Source organism: Gopherus flavomarginatus, chromosome 1, assembly GCF_025201925.1.
Source record: "Gopherus flavomarginatus isolate rGopFla2 chromosome 1, rGopFla2.mat.asm, whole genome shotgun sequence".
Taxonomy (NCBI): domain Eukaryota; kingdom Metazoa; phylum Chordata; order Testudines; family Testudinidae; genus Gopherus; species Gopherus flavomarginatus.
This window is the reverse complement of record NC_066617.1, coordinates 212,290,743-212,306,121: the sequence shown is the minus strand read 5'-3', so window position 1 is coordinate 212,306,121 and position 15,379 is coordinate 212,290,743. Positions and strand designations below refer to the sequence as shown.

The window sequence follows — 15,379 nt, the reverse complement described above, 5'->3', positions numbered from 1 at the left end:
GAAAGGCCTCTTGAGGAACTGTATTGCACAGGTTGATGTCCTTCTGCTTCTCTCATAGTAATTTTTCTTGTGGCCGTTTCTTCAGTATCTGGGTTAGTGGTGGGCAACCTGCGGGTTGCATGTGTCCCGTCAGGGTAATCTGCTGGCGGGCTGCGAGACAGTTTGTTTACATTGACGGTCCACTTCTCACCGCTCCCATTGGCCGGAGACGCCGAACCATGGCCACTGGGAGCTACGGGAGGCTGTGCCTGCGGACGATCAACGTAAACACACCGTCTCGTGGCCCGCCTGCCTGAGGATTACCCTGATCTAGGTTGCCAGAACTCAGTACTATCTACATAAGCACAATATTGTACTCACCATAAGGATAAAACATTGAGGACTTATTTTGCCTTTATTTCCCAAGGTGGAATAGTCTATTTCATATCTCAAAGGAATATCCAAAGCAGCAGCTGGAAATGTTGTGGACAGTACCCATTTTCAATCATATAGAAGGTTTTCCATTTTCTGATTCTCATTGCACCTTGCTTTATATTTAGTCACTTTTTTTTGGTTCTTTTACTTGTGGTTTGCTCTCCCCTCTGTGAACCCCTTCCACTTTTGCTGTATTATTTTTGAGGTCCGTTGATCAGACCTGAAAATGGTATTCAAGGAGGGGACATAAGATTTATATAAATATTGGACATACCATAAACCCAGCAAATTTGGAGTTATGACAAGGTACTCTGAAAACTACTGGCTTAAACTTCCTCAGAACTTGGAGAATTGGGATGATTTAAGTAGAGTAATAACTGGAATAGAATAGAATTACTCATGGGGAAATTCTGCACCATTGTGCAAGTGCAGAATTAATATTCCCCACAGATTCCTTCCCTACGCTCCTAGAATTATTAATTCTGACTGGGAGGCTAAGGGAACCCGCAAGAGGGGTCACACTTCAGTTACACCTTTCACCCACCAGGGGCTGATGTGACACGAGAAGAGCAGGCAGCTAGCTCACAGGCAGCAGCAGCCAGCCATGAAGAGGGAGGGGGCAGAGGCTGCTTTCCTCACAGCGCCCTGCCTGAGGGACAGGTGAGGAGGCACAGGTTGTGGTCAGGGGGAGACACAGAGCGGGGCACACTGCTGGGGGGGGGGGGTGTCACAAAGGTGGATTCAGAAGGGCTGATGGGGAGGACAGACTGGGGTGGGGGTGCAGAAGCTAGTGGTATGACAACATTGAGCCAAGTGCTGAATTGGAGTGGGGATGGAGGGCCACACGGGGACAGGGGCAGATATGCCTGACTGAATGAATAGGAGAGGCTAGGGTCTGCATTGGGGAGGTTCCCCAACTCCCTAACCATCCCTCCCGCGCCCCCCCCCAAAAAAAAACCCAACCTGTTCTATACTCCCCCTTCCCACAACAACCTGCCTGGTTGACTCCCAGGCTCCTTTCTAGCAATTACTTTCCTCTCCTTCAGCTGCTCTGTTATCCCTGACTCCCCCAAGCCTTTGCACTGCTTCTGAAGGGTGCGGGAAATACATTTCTGTATTGTAGTTTAAATGAATTATTACTCCAAGTTCTGTATGAGTATTCCTAATAAGGAATGTATTTGTCAAAAAAAAATTCCTCACTGTCTTTTGTTGCTGACAGGTATTTTGAAATAAATTACCACAGTAATTGAAACTGGTGTGATTATATTGTATTTATTTTGACAAAAATATTCAGAATTTTGGTGAATTTTAAAAATACTGTGTGTAGAATTTTTAATTGTTTGGTGCAGAATTCCCCCAGGAGTAAATAGAAATTTGTACACTTGATGTTATCCCAGTGGCTGTCAATCGATGTAGTTACAAATCCTTTTGGGTCTGATCCCTTGAGATTCTCACCCAAGAAAATCCATGTAGGTATGACCTCCTTTTTTCAAAATGCAGGGGTGGGTGAACTCTTTGTCCTGAGGCCCACATGTGGACGGGGAAATTTGTATGCAGGGCCATGAATGTAGGGCTGGGACAGGGGAGGGTGCGGGAGGGGAGTGCAGGGTGTGTGTGTGGCGGAGGTGCAGTGTGCAGTAATGGGCCTAGGGCAAGGGGTTGGAGTGCAGGATGTGGCAGGGGCTCAGGGCAGGAGTTTTGGGGGCTCAGGGCAGGGGGTTGGGGCGCAGGAGGGTGCGGTAGAGGCTCAAGACAGGGAGTTAGGGGGCTCAGAGCAGGGAGTTGGGGTGTAAGCTCCAGCCTGGTGTCACTTACCTTGAGCAGCTCTTGGGTGGCAGCGATGTGCAGTGGAACTAAGGCTGGCTCCCTGCCTGCCCTGGTCCCACATCGCTCCCGGAAGTGGGCAGCATGTCTGGCAGCGGCTCCTGGGAGTGGGATGGGGCAGGCGGCTCCGCAACACGCTGCCCTTGCCTGTGAGTATCACTCCCAAAGCTCCCATTGGCTGCAGTTCCTCATTTCCGGCCAATTGGAGCTGCGGGGGGTGGAGTGCCTGCAGGCGAGTGCAGTGCGCAGCGCCCCTCCCCACCCCTTCCAGGAGCCGCAGGGATGTGCTGGTCGCTGCTCCATGGGGCTGACCATCTCACGGGCCAGATCTGGCCCACGGTCTGTAGTTTGCCCTCCCTTGTTCGAAGGGGAGAAGTATTGACTCCTTTCCAAGGATGTCTTCAAAGGTGTTTGGTGGGAAGAAGATAACGGTTTTTGAACCAAAATCTGCACCAGAATATCCATATTTGTGTGGGTGAGGACTTGGGATACTGGGTTTAAAGAAAAATCTTGTGTAGACTTAATTCTCTGGAAGAAAAAAGAGATTATCCTGGTGTTTCCTATTCTCCCTTGAGAATGGAAAGCAAGGAAAACACTTGTGCTTGTTATTTCTCTGTTGCCTCCAGTCTGAACTTCCAAGAAGAGCTTTAGAAGTTAAAATGAAATGTCACATGATATCCCTCTGAATACAGGTAAAAATCCTAAATATTGCTGGATGAGGGATTGGAGACAAAGACATAGTGAAAATCTGACTTGCCGAAGGTCATACAGACGTGTGTGAAAGAGAGCCAGATATAGACCCAGGTGACCTGACACCCACCCTTGTACTCTAACCACTAAATATGTTTTCTCTAAGTGTAGTTTGGTAAAATTTGATCGAATCACTGTAGGGTCCCAGATGCTAAACTGTTTAAGCATGTATGGTTTATAACCTTGAATAGTTCAGGGAAGCCAGGTTCATCCCTGGTTAGGGAGATCCTGCTGTGTCAGTGTTCTCCAGAAATTCAGATTTTCCCTTAGGCAGTATTTGATCATCTTAGCAAAGTTGTCTTCCTCATCTGTTTACTTGCCCTACAGTTTTTATGGGTTACCTAATTCTTGTTTGGCGTTTATCCATGTCTCAAGCTGTGATGTGAATAGTACAAAAACAAAATTGTATTTTACCTGCTTTGTATCAGAAAATGTTAATTGTATGAATGTGCTTCCAGCCAGGTCTGGGCAAAAAATAAATTTCATTTTACAAAAAAAATTGAGCTTTTATTATTTTTTTGTTTTTGTTCTGCACTGAAACAAAAATTAGACCTTGTTATCTGAAGAAAAAAGTTCATAAGAGAAACAGACCACCACCCCCTAGAATAGCCAGATAGTCACTCATCTGGAATGTAGAAGACTACTTTCAGGTCCCATTTCAAGTTTAGAAATCAACTAGGAGTTGAAAAGCCAGGACTTTAAGGCGTCACCGGACTCTTCGATTGTATTGCTAAACTAAGGCATGTCTACACTAATGACCTTACAGCAACACAGCTGTACTGATGCAGCTGTGCTGTTGTAAGATCTCCCATGTAACCGCTCTATGCCAACAGGAGAGAGCTCTCCCATCAACATGATACCACCACCTCCAAAAAGTGACTGTAGCTTGTCAGCGGGAGGAGCTCCCCAACTGACACAGTGCTGTGCACACTACCATTTGTGCCAGTGAAACTTATGTCACTCGGGGGGTGTTGTTTTGAGTGACAACGTTTTGCTGACATAAGTGGTAGTATAGACATGATCTTAGTGTTAAAACAATTTTTAAATGCTTTTTTTATATCTTAAAAAAGGCATTTTTAATTGAATTCCAATTTCGTACAAATTCAGCTTGACACAAATTATGACAAAAAGTGATCTGTAAATAAGAAATCGTAAATTAAGAATTTGAGTAATTATATGTTTAATATAATTATTTAAGTATGTATAGATAGTGTATCCTCCTGGTTAGCAAAAAGTATCAAATTACAGCAGTCAACTAGACTCAAATGTTCTTTGGGAAAATAACTAAAGAACAAATGCAAAACAAGATTAAAATTGATGATTTTAATCAGTTTCTTACTTTCTGATTTAAATCATAATTACATTCAGTAATTTATATCACTTCAATTTAAATCAGTCCCCTCTGATGTACTGTATCAATTTATTTTTCCTTAGGGAAATGAAGTGTGTGTCAAATTCGCAAGTAAAGGAAAAAAAGATCTTATTTTTTCTGTATTATGGTTATTAGTATTGCTGGATATTTGTGTTTGAATCTGACACTTTTTCAATATGTGCTCTCCCTCTTGTTCTTGTTTTAAAACCAAAGATGACATAATTCTGAAATAACTCTGGTTGTTGCAGAAAACTGCAGAGTTTTTAGTTTTGCACAATAAGATTAGGTTTGGTAAAAGGTTTATATTTCTATTAGAAGATGCGTTTATAAAATGTGCTTTGAGTACAATACAGGATTTTTAAAATATCTGTACTTCTCTTTTACAGGCTGTTCGCTGCTATGAATCTCTGATATTGAAAGCTGAAGGAAAGGTCGAGTCTGATTTCTTTTGTCAGTTAGGTCACTTCAACCTCTTATTGGAAGATTATCCAAAAGGTAAGGCTTTTTATCACACTTGTGTAGCAGTTTTAATAACTAGTGTCTTCCATGACCCAGATTTGATTATGACACCACAATATAACCATGAATATTGGGTAGATCAACTTCAGCACTTTCTGTTGGCTTGCACCATGCTTCAAAGTTGGTAACAAAATAAGTAATATGTCATTGTACTGAGGAATACTTTTGTTCTTCCCTTCCCCCAGAGAAACCTTGTGGGCAAGTGTTTTAGTAGAACATGTTTACTGGTTCATGAACAGATGTGAATAATATACAAACATAGAACCTAATTGTTCCCCACATTTCTTCTGTTGCTGAAAATGTTCAAAAATAAAGTAAACCGGCCACAACATAACCATAAGTGTATATCAAATGTAGGCATGGATATGACAACTAGAATAAGAATAGACATTATAAATGAAAAGGAGACCTAAATGTGTACCAGGAATATTGTCCAGATCTCTGATGTGTGCTTGGCACAAGCCCCAGGAAAAGGGGTCAGATACAAAGCAGCATTTGCGCTCTCCCAAGTCTATTAAGAGCCAGAGACTGATCTTTGGCCCTGATGTAAGTTACAACAATCTAAAGGTTGTTCTAATTCATGTCATTTTCAAGACATCTGCCTTATGTTAATGGAATCATGGTCAGGGGTCACCATTCTTTACCACCACAAACTCGTCAGCTGTGGGCCACTTAATGTGGTCTGCATCACTGAAACATGGTTGGCTGACAAGACAAGCCCAGCGCTAGCTCATCTTGTGACATTAGGCTACTGTGAACACTTAGACATGGAGAATGGTAGTATAGTGATTTTATTCTCCAGATTCAGATGCAAGAGAGACTAGTTTAACATCAAAGAGGGTATCTTCTTAATCTGAGAGTGCTAATAATCGATTATGGGCATCCTGCTAATCTACAGAGGTACGTACACCAAAGGCTTCCCAATCTTCCCTCCTCCTATCCCCTGACGCTGTCTAACATGGTTTTGACCTGACCTGACCTGACCTGACTGGCAAAAATGAAGTGGGTAAGCCTGCTCTTCACTTAAGAGCCTCCAGAGTCTCAGGCTACGTCTACACTTATGGGCATGTAGAATACAGACATTGCACGCCTAGTTAGCATTTATATAAATAGCAGTGTAGACAGTGAGCATTGCTTAGGCAAGTAGAATGCAAACACACGAGAACCTTTGGGTATATACTCTGCATGGCTCTGTACATGCCCACACAGTGCCTCCTACATGTACACTCTTTTTACTAGTGTAGTGTACTGCTGCTGGAGCCTTTCCCTGCCTCAGTGGAAGTATCTGGAAGTGATAAAAACCTTTCCACGCTGCAGGGAAAGACTCTAGAGTGGGGAAGTGTGTGTGTGTGTGTTGGGGGTAGGCTGGCAGGGAGCTGTTAGCGCCTTTCCCTGCTACATTGCCTCTGTCAGAACCTTTCTTTGCTATGTGTCGCTAAATGCCACAAGATGGACACAGCCTGCTTTTCACTGCAATGTGTAGCTACTGTAGACATTGCTGGAAGTATGGACAAGACCTTAAAGATGTCCAGTCTTTTCCATTTTTGAGGGAGTTTCCCTCGCCTGTGGAAATCTCCATTGTTTTATTACATAGACAATAAGAGTTGCAATAGGAATAGTGAGAATAAACAAGGAATTGGAAAAGAAATTTGATGTGATTGGTATTATGCAACACATCAGGTTTCAATCACGACTGATGTTAAAATCACTGGATGTGCTGTGTGTAGGAAAGATACAATGGAAAGTATGGTACATAGAGTGGCACTCTCCATTAAAGATACCACTACTTGCTCTAGAATTATTGACAATTCTGAAGGAGAGGACTGGGAAGCTTTTATGGATCAAAGGATTAACTGATAAATCACAAGTGGTAGTGGGGGGACGGAAGTCTGCTATAGACCACTAAATCAGACAAAGGCACAGGATGAGCAGCTCCTCAAACTTCTGTCTATAGTGTGTAGATGGAAATATTACATTATTGGGAATTTCAGTCTGGGGGGACATATGCCGGAGATCTCTTGCTGCCACTTGTAAAATATCTTTGGAGATTATAAAAATTATATAACTTTCGAACACAAATTACTGAAATCAACTTGCGGTAATTTGTGCTTGACTTAATTTAGACAAAGATGAATTGATCACTGAACTAAAAATGTATGGTTGCTCAGGTGTGAGTGATAAGAACATAAGAATGGGTATATTGGGGCAGATCAGTGGTCCATCTAGCCCAGTATACTGTTGTCAGACAGTTGCCAGTGCCAGATTCTTCAGAGGGAATGAACAGAACAGGGCTGTTTGGAGTGATCCATCACCTGTTGTCCAATTGCAGCTTCTGGCTGCCAGAGGTTCAGGGACACCAGGACCATGGGGTTGTATCCCTAACCATCTTGGCTAATAGCCGTTGATGGACCTATTCTCTGTGAATGTACCTAAGTATTTTTTTGAACCTGGTTATATTTTTGGCCTTCACAACATTCCCTGGCAATGAGCTGCACACATTGACTTTGTGTTCTGTGAAGAAGTACTTCCTTATGTTTGTTTTAAACCTGCTGCTTACGAATTTAATTGGATGACCCCTAGTTCTTGTATTATGTGAATAACACTTCCCTATTCACTTTGTCCATACTATTCATGACTTTATAGATCTATCATATCCCCCACCTCAGTCATTTATTTTCCAGGCTGAACAGTCGCAGTTGTCTGGATCTCTCCTCCTATGGAAGCTGTTCCATATCCCTAATCATTTTTGTTTCCCTTCTCTGTATCTCTTCCCATTCTAATGTGGCTTTTGGGAGTTGAGGTGACCTGAACTGCATGCAGTATTCAAGGTGTGGGTATACCATGGATTTATAGAAAATATAATTGTTTGCTTTTTTGACTGCTGCTGCACACTGAGCAGATGATTTCAGGGAGCTATCCATGATGACCATTTTTTGAGTGGTAACAGCTAATTGAAACCTCATCATTTTGTATGTATAGCTGGGATTATTTTTTCCATTGTGCATTATCAACAACACTGAATTTCATCTGCTATTTTGTTGCCCCGTCACACAGTCTTGTGAGATCCCTTAGTTAATTCTAAAGCTGAAGGCTAAGAGTTACAATCTTGAGTAATTTTGCATCGTGTGAATTTTACCACCTCACTATTCACCCCTTTTTCCAGATCATTTATGAAAATTTATGATGTCTATTTTCATTTGCTGTGTGCAGATAGAACATCAAGTAGTAGGTATACATGATGCTTTAAAAAGGCCAGTTTCCAGAGATGAAAGCCATCACGTGCTAAAATTGAGTGGGAGGAAGTACTTAAACATAAAAATGAGAATTATATTTAAGAATTTTTAGATGCTTCAAAATGCACAATTCTGTAGTCAAGAAAGGCTTATTTGCTTTAAAAAAAATCCTGTTTTGGAGGGGAGGTGAAAGTAATAAAAATAAGTACTATATAATGAAACATTAGAGAAGATGAAAGCAAGAAGTACCAGTCAGTGCAGCAGTTAGAAATTTTAGACAGCTAAGAGAAGCTAAAGGTGTAAGTGGAAAAATAATCTGTGGCCAGTAGGGTCAAGGACAAAGAGTTCTTTAAATATATTGGGAACAAACAAAATTCTAGCAGTACTGTAGGTCTGATGCTAGACAAGGATGATAAATCATCAATCAAAAGGCAGAAGTATTTAAATATTTCTATTCAGTATTTGAAAGAAAACAGGATGGTGTATTCTTATCTTAGTGACCATGAAATACATTCTATTCAGTTAATAACTAAGGAGTATGTTAAACAGCAACAGTTTCATTTTGAAATCTGCAGGACTAGATAACTTGCACCACGAATATCAAAATAATTGATGGAATAGCTCTGTGATCTATTAATGTTGATTTTTATCAAATCTTAGAACACTGGAAGTTCCAGAGGACTAGGAGAGAGCTAATATTGTGCCAGTATTTGAAAAGGGTAAATGGCAAGACCCAGGAAGCTATAGACTGATTAGTCTGACATTAATCACAGGCGAAATCATTGAAAGAATGGTATGGGACAAAATCAGTAAACAGTTATGAGATGGTAGCATAATTAATACTAATCAACATGGCTTAATGGAAAATATATCTTTTCAAAATCAGTCTTTTGATGTCATCAAATAATACTATATTTGACAAGTTTGGTTAATAAACTGTTGACATAATATACTTAGATTTTTGTAAGGCATTTGACTTAGTCCTATATGTCATTTTAATTTTGGGAGGAAAAAGTACTATATAAAATCAATATAGCTCATATTAAATGGATTAAAAACTAATTTACAGAATGCAAAAAGTAATTGTAAATTGGTGTGTTTCTGTTGGGATCTGAGAGGTCTCAGTTCTTGGCCCAGTGCTACTTAATATCTTTATCAATGATCTGGAAGAAAATACAAGTGCTGGTAAAGTTTGCAGATCCCACAAAAATTGGAGTGATAAAGATGGGGTGAGGTCAGTTTACAGGCCAATGTGGATCACTTGGTGGTAAGGTTGACTTATTAGAACGTGTGTTTTAATACAGCCAATGCAAGTTCTAAATCTAGGAACAAAGAACATAGGTTACATTTATAAAAAGGTGCACTGTATCCTGAGAAGCAGCAACTCTGTAAAGGGCTTAAGGGATCAGGATAGATAAACAATTGAAACATGACACACAGCATTGTGGTGTGAAAGAGAGCAAAGTACTACTGAAGTAGGAGTAGGGAGGTTGTATTACTTTTTGTATTGGACATAAGTGAATTGGAAGCTGAAGGTAAACAAATTCACACTAGAAATAAAATACAAACTTTTAAGTGAAGGTGATAATCCTAATAGTTAATTACCTAGGGAAGTAGTAGATTCCTCATTTGAAGTCTTTGAAATCAAGACTGAACCTCTTTCTAAAAGATAGGGTATAGGTCAGATAGGTATGAGCTTGTTGCAGAAATTGTTGGATGAGGTACTTTGGCTTGTGTTATGGAGAAGGTCAGACTAGATTATAATGCAGTCCTAGCTTTTATCTGTCTGCTGTTTGTACTTTTCGTAAGGTGCACTAAGTAGAATTGATGTGATGTTGTCTAAAAGTTTCTGATTATCAGCAGTGCAGTTCACCAGTCTTGTTAATGTTCTTCTGATACTGTTTGGGAATCAGGAATACAGAACTGCATTGGTTTGCATTTGAAAGGTTGGATTCTGTATAAATGGGTGGGTTTAGGCTTTCCTTCTTCCAGGAAAACTTGTCACTGATAAATAGCTGTGTGTGTACTTGAAGCTGTTGTCCAAAGCTTAACCACAGAGCTCTATAAACAGGGCATGCGATATTTGTGTATAAAAATTGATACAATTCAGTGATAATGAAAATTTCAAGATATTTACAAAATTGTGGATTGCTCACCTGGTCACACCTAAATTTCTAGTCATTTTAACAGATTATACTAAGTGAAGTAAAGGTTCACTGCACTCAGGTATTTTAAACCTGGTACACCGAACATTGACGCAGCCTTGAAATCTCATTGCTGTATATCTTGCTTATCAAAGTTGTGTTGATGTCCTTGTGGATTTTATAAGATGCTACTTTATTCAGTGCAATGAACAGAAAAATTATTTTATTTAGTCACTAGATAAAATGTCTGAAATTATCTGATAATGCAGATACTCAGAGTAAAGAGCATAAATCATGCATGTGACTGAAGTACAATAAATATTACAGTGAATAAATTGTTAATAAAATTGTTCCTACACAGTTGATGGGCCACAACAGTGCTTATATCTTGTTTGCAAATACTGATTGTGTGATGGTGAGCAGCGCACAAACATTTCTAGCAACATTGTGCCTTGGTTTTAAAACTTCTATTAAAACTGTTAATGAAATTGTGCCTCTTTTCAAGTGGTATATTTTAAGACAATCTGGGGTTATGGCTGAAAAATTGAGCTAATTGTAAAAATCTTGGCTTTTGAAGAGTTCATGGTTTGTTTACTAAGAATTTTTGAAGAAGTAAACAGTCTTTGACTACATATTCTTTGTAACAAATGGGTATTTTAATTGTATAAATTTAATAGTACAGTTTTTTGCAGTGATAGACAATAGCTCAGTCTCAAGAGAATTTTTAGTTTGGTCACTGTTTTGATAGACCGTTACAGCCTCAAGAAAGTATTGTAATTGGGGACTACTCTATTGCTCTGGACAGCTCTGAACTGAAACAAGATTTTAAATCTTAATTAAAAAATTTGCATGTGTGATTAAAATCAATACTTCTGCTGCTCCTGTAGATACCGCCATCTTTTTTTCCCCCTGTTATGGAGTGATATTTTGGGGTCCATGGAGTCTGCTGGAGGTTCTTAACTCCGGTTAATTGTCAATGGAAAACTTAATTGTGGCTCTCACCCATTATGGGGAGCTTACCAGACTGCCATATTGTGTGTGTTACTTTGAGATAGTGCATCTGGAACTTTTAATAGGGCTGCAGTTATAATGTGGTGATTTTTCTGGCATAGGGAAAACTATTTTAATTATAAAATTTTGGTGTTCTGGAGCTTTGTGATTGTAGTCCTGTGGCATTTTATATAAGTAGCAAGAAGGATTAAAATCTTTGGCATGAATAACCCAGTTGTGTGTTGGTGGATTTTTATTGTTCAGCCCACACTGTTTAAGATGCCTCTGAGCAATAAAGAAAAAGAATCAGTTCTAGAGAATTAAATAACCAGGCTTTAATGGATCATTAGCTCTCTGCCTACACCCCTCTCCTTCGTGGCCCCCCCCCCCAAAATTAAACTCTCCGTGATGAAATCCCTTCAAGGAAGAATGGTATGTTGGGGACACTAGGAAATGTATCTTTGTGCACTGATATTCTGAGACTGTTCACTTTACACTGCAAACCTGAGATCTCTAGATGTCCTGTATCAGGTTGAGTAGGGCCCTTAAGAAGATGGAGAAATCTTGGGAAATAATCTTAGGATAAAAATTTGATATAATGTATGCAATATCTACCTTGAAGAAACATGTAATTAATTACATGATTAATCAGTTGCTTGAGACAATGTTGCATTTCATATTACAATATGCTTTTTAATATTACTAAAGGCATTTTTGAGAGGTAGATATATAGCAGTGGTCCCCAACCTTTTCGTTTGGCTGGTGCCAGACGAAGGACCGTGGCGGCAGCGGAGCATCCGCCGAAATGCCGCAGAAATTCGGCGGCATTTCAGTGGCAACGCCTCTCAATGACGTTGCTTGTTGGCAGCAAGTGGCGTCATCGAGAGGTGTCACCGCCAAATTTCTGCCGTGTTTTGGCGGCGACGCCTCTCAATGGTCCTTCATCTGGCGCCTGCCAGACAAAAAGGTTGGGGACCACTGTTAAGATGCTGGCACATTTAGATGCCCCGGCAGGTGCGATGGTGCCCACGGGCACGGCGTTGGGGACTCCTGATATATAGTATATCCTTTGAAGGATTTCTGAGCTAAATGTGGTCCAGCTGTGCTCCTCAGGGGATGTCTTCTGCATCTCAGAAGTGTGTTTATAGAATGGATGTATCAAATTTAGGCTCTCTTCTTGTGTATTAGCTAAAGAGTGCTTATAATACTGATAACTTTCATTGCTGTTGTGGTACTTAGTTTAGTTAACTACTTATGTTTACTGTTAAAATTGCATTTTCTAATGATGACCATAGTTAGTTGATACAACCATGGTTATGTGAAAACTAAGCTTATGACCACTCACTCTCGGGTGTCCCATTTCTCTGGGGACTAATTAGATGTTGTCTTGTCTTTCAAAATAGCCTTGGCAACAAGACTGATTCCTTCTTTGAGTGATTGCTCATGTGTATTCCACAATAGGTGTGCATGGTTGCCACATGCACCAGTGCCGGAAGTTTTTCCCCTAGCAGTACCCGTAAGGGGGAGCGCCTGGCATGGTGCCTGCCTTGCGCAGTAAAGGGGGAGCTGCGTGCTTCCCCCCCCAGTTCCTTTTTTCCACTAGTGAAGATGCCTCAGAACTGCTCTGCTCCAGCTTTGCTGTAGCTTGTCCCCAGAACTCTTTGTTCGTTTAGTACCTGTACTTAGTGTAGTTAGTTTAGTCAGTCAGTGAGCCCGGGCCGGGGCATGCCCCGGGATTTAAGTTGTGTGGTTCTTATTGGCATTCTATGCCAAGAAGTGACCAGCACACAGATGGTTTGTACTGCTTGGGAGAAACCCATATCAGTGAGGGGTGCAAGATTTGCAAATCGTTTAAGCCTCGGGCCAAAAGAGAAAGGAACATTAGACTTTGAGCCATTCTGATGGAGTTGGCGCTGACCCCGACATGGTGCTCCAAACCAGTACTGGCCACTGTGATATTGGTACACGGTGATCCACTGGTGCCATTGACCAGTCGGGACTGCTCTCCGTCCATGGGGCATGCCAAGAGGGCCAAGAAGACTCCCTCTTTATAGTGGCACTGACAGAAGTCTGGGACATAGGCTAGGCCCATGTCGGGCAGTCCTTGATCCCCACCGGGCCCTAGGCCTCTGACTCATGTAGAGTGGAGTAGCCCAGCCTCTTCTGAACAGGCCTCTCCGGAAGTCCAGATGCGGTCCATGCCCAAAGCCCTTCAGGCGGCCTGGGACGTCTTGTCCATACCGGTGCCCCACGCTCCAAAGGCAAGCCTCTGCTGGGATCTCTGCAGTTGCCCCTGGCTTGGTCTCGGTCAAGGGAACATTCCTGATGCCGATCACTGCTCAGAGTCCACATGGACCACTCCTGATGCCAACCAGATGTTCAGGCTGGGTTCTGTCCGTCCGTGACTCATGGAACTGGTCCTCCTCAGAGAGCGGATATCCACGGACCGTGGCGGACATCATCGTCGGTCCTCCTCCTGGAGACGGTACCACAGTTGGTCACAGCACGGTCGTTGATGCTGTTCCTGCTCGGGCTCCTGCTCCAAGTCTCTGCCAAGGCACTGCAGCCCCGGGCATCGACCGCAGGCATCTCGTCGTCGAGGCCGTTCACGGAGCAGCTATTACCATCGGTACTGGTCCTCCAAGTAGAGATTGCGGTCCTGTGACCGTTGCAGATCCCTGCACCGCCACTCCACCCGGGTGAGAGACAGCGCATCCTACACCAGCCGGGTCTCTATTTGTAGCCGTTCTTTGGGTCAGACCGGCCAACCTGGGCAGCTGGCCCCGCCAGTGCCACAGCAGGTGTAGTGGCACCAAGCATCGTGGCTGGCCCAGTGGTTACCAGTGGGCACCGTAGCCTCTGGTGCAGCCCCCACTGGGAGCTCGCTCGCTCGGTGGCTGGAGCTTCAGAAGCACCGTCGGCCTCCCTCTCCAGACCCTCGGCAAAGGAATCGGTGGGGCGCTCATCCTTGGTACCGTGCCCGGAGTCCGACCAGGTGGTGGATCCTCTGGTGCCGGTCGACACCCAAAGCACCACACTGGCCTCTTCGCCCCACCTGCAGGAGAGGATTGCGGCCCCACCTCCCTCCATCCTGCAGGAGGACTTCAGGGCCCACCAAGAGCTCTTAAAGAGGGTGGCAGCAAACCTCCTCCTCCAGGCAGAGGAGATGGAGGAGCCCTTGGACTCCCTGTTCAACGTGTTGTCCCTGTTGGCACCGGGTAGGGTGGCCTTGCCGCTCCGTGAAGGGGTGGCTAAAATTTCAAATGCCCTGTGGCAAACACTGGTCTCATTGGCCCTTATATCAAAAAAGGCAGAATGCAAGTGCTCTGTACCCACTAAAGGGCATGAGTACCTACATACCCACCTGGCGCCCAACTCCCTGGTGGTCGAGTTGGTCAACCACAGGGGACAACAGGATCAGCCAGCCCCGACCCCAAAGAACAAATACTCTTGGAGGCTAGAGTCTTTTGGAAGAAAAATTTATTCATCGAGCTTCCAGTTACGAGTGGCAAACATCAGGCCTTCTTGGGTTGGTGTGAATTTAATCTGTGGGGCTCCCTACCTAAATTTGAGGTCCCCCTCCAGGAGTGCGATAAGAAGGAGTTCAGGGTGCTGGTGGAGGAAGGAGCAACAGCAGCTCGGGCTTCCCTGCAGGCTGCCTCGGATGCTGTGGATGTGGCTGCACGTTCAGTGGCATCCGTGGTGTCCATGAAATGGGCGTCATGGCTCCTGCTTTCCGGGCTCTCCAGCGAGGCGCAATCTTCTATGACTGGCTGGTTCCTTAAGGGTCTAGTCTGTCTTTTCCTGTATTCTAGACCCCTGGTTCCACAGTGGGAACTATACCTGGTATTGGCTCGTCTCACAGGGCCCCCATTTGAACCACTGGCCACATGTTCTGGTATCACGTCTCGTGGAAGGTGGCCTTCCTGGTTGCTATCACCTTGGCCAGGCGAGTCTCGGAGATCAGGGCCCTGACCTCCAAACTACTGTACATGGTCTTTGATAAGGACAAGGTCCAGCTCCACCCACACCCTGCATTCTTCCCGAAGGTGATCTCTGCCTACCACATGGGTAAGGACATTTTTCTACTGGTCCTCTGCCCCAACCCTCATGCATCCATTGAGGAATGCCGC

At 43.2% G+C, this 15,379-nt stretch overlaps 1 protein-coding gene across 4 annotated transcripts in view; it reads left to right on the top strand.

Annotated features, from left to right (window-relative positions):
• KDM6A (lysine demethylase 6A) overlaps window positions 1-15,379 on the top strand; it is a 287,092-nt gene that overhangs the window by 43,596 nt on the left and 228,117 nt on the right. For all 4 annotated transcript variants that reach the window (XM_050936462.1, XM_050936460.1, XM_050936461.1 and 1 more), the window contains exon 3: window positions 4,747-4,855. In XM_050936462.1, the coding sequence (XP_050792419.1) occupies window positions 4,747-4,855 (109 nt within the window). The remainder of the gene's footprint in view (window positions 1-4,746; window positions 4,856-15,379) is intronic.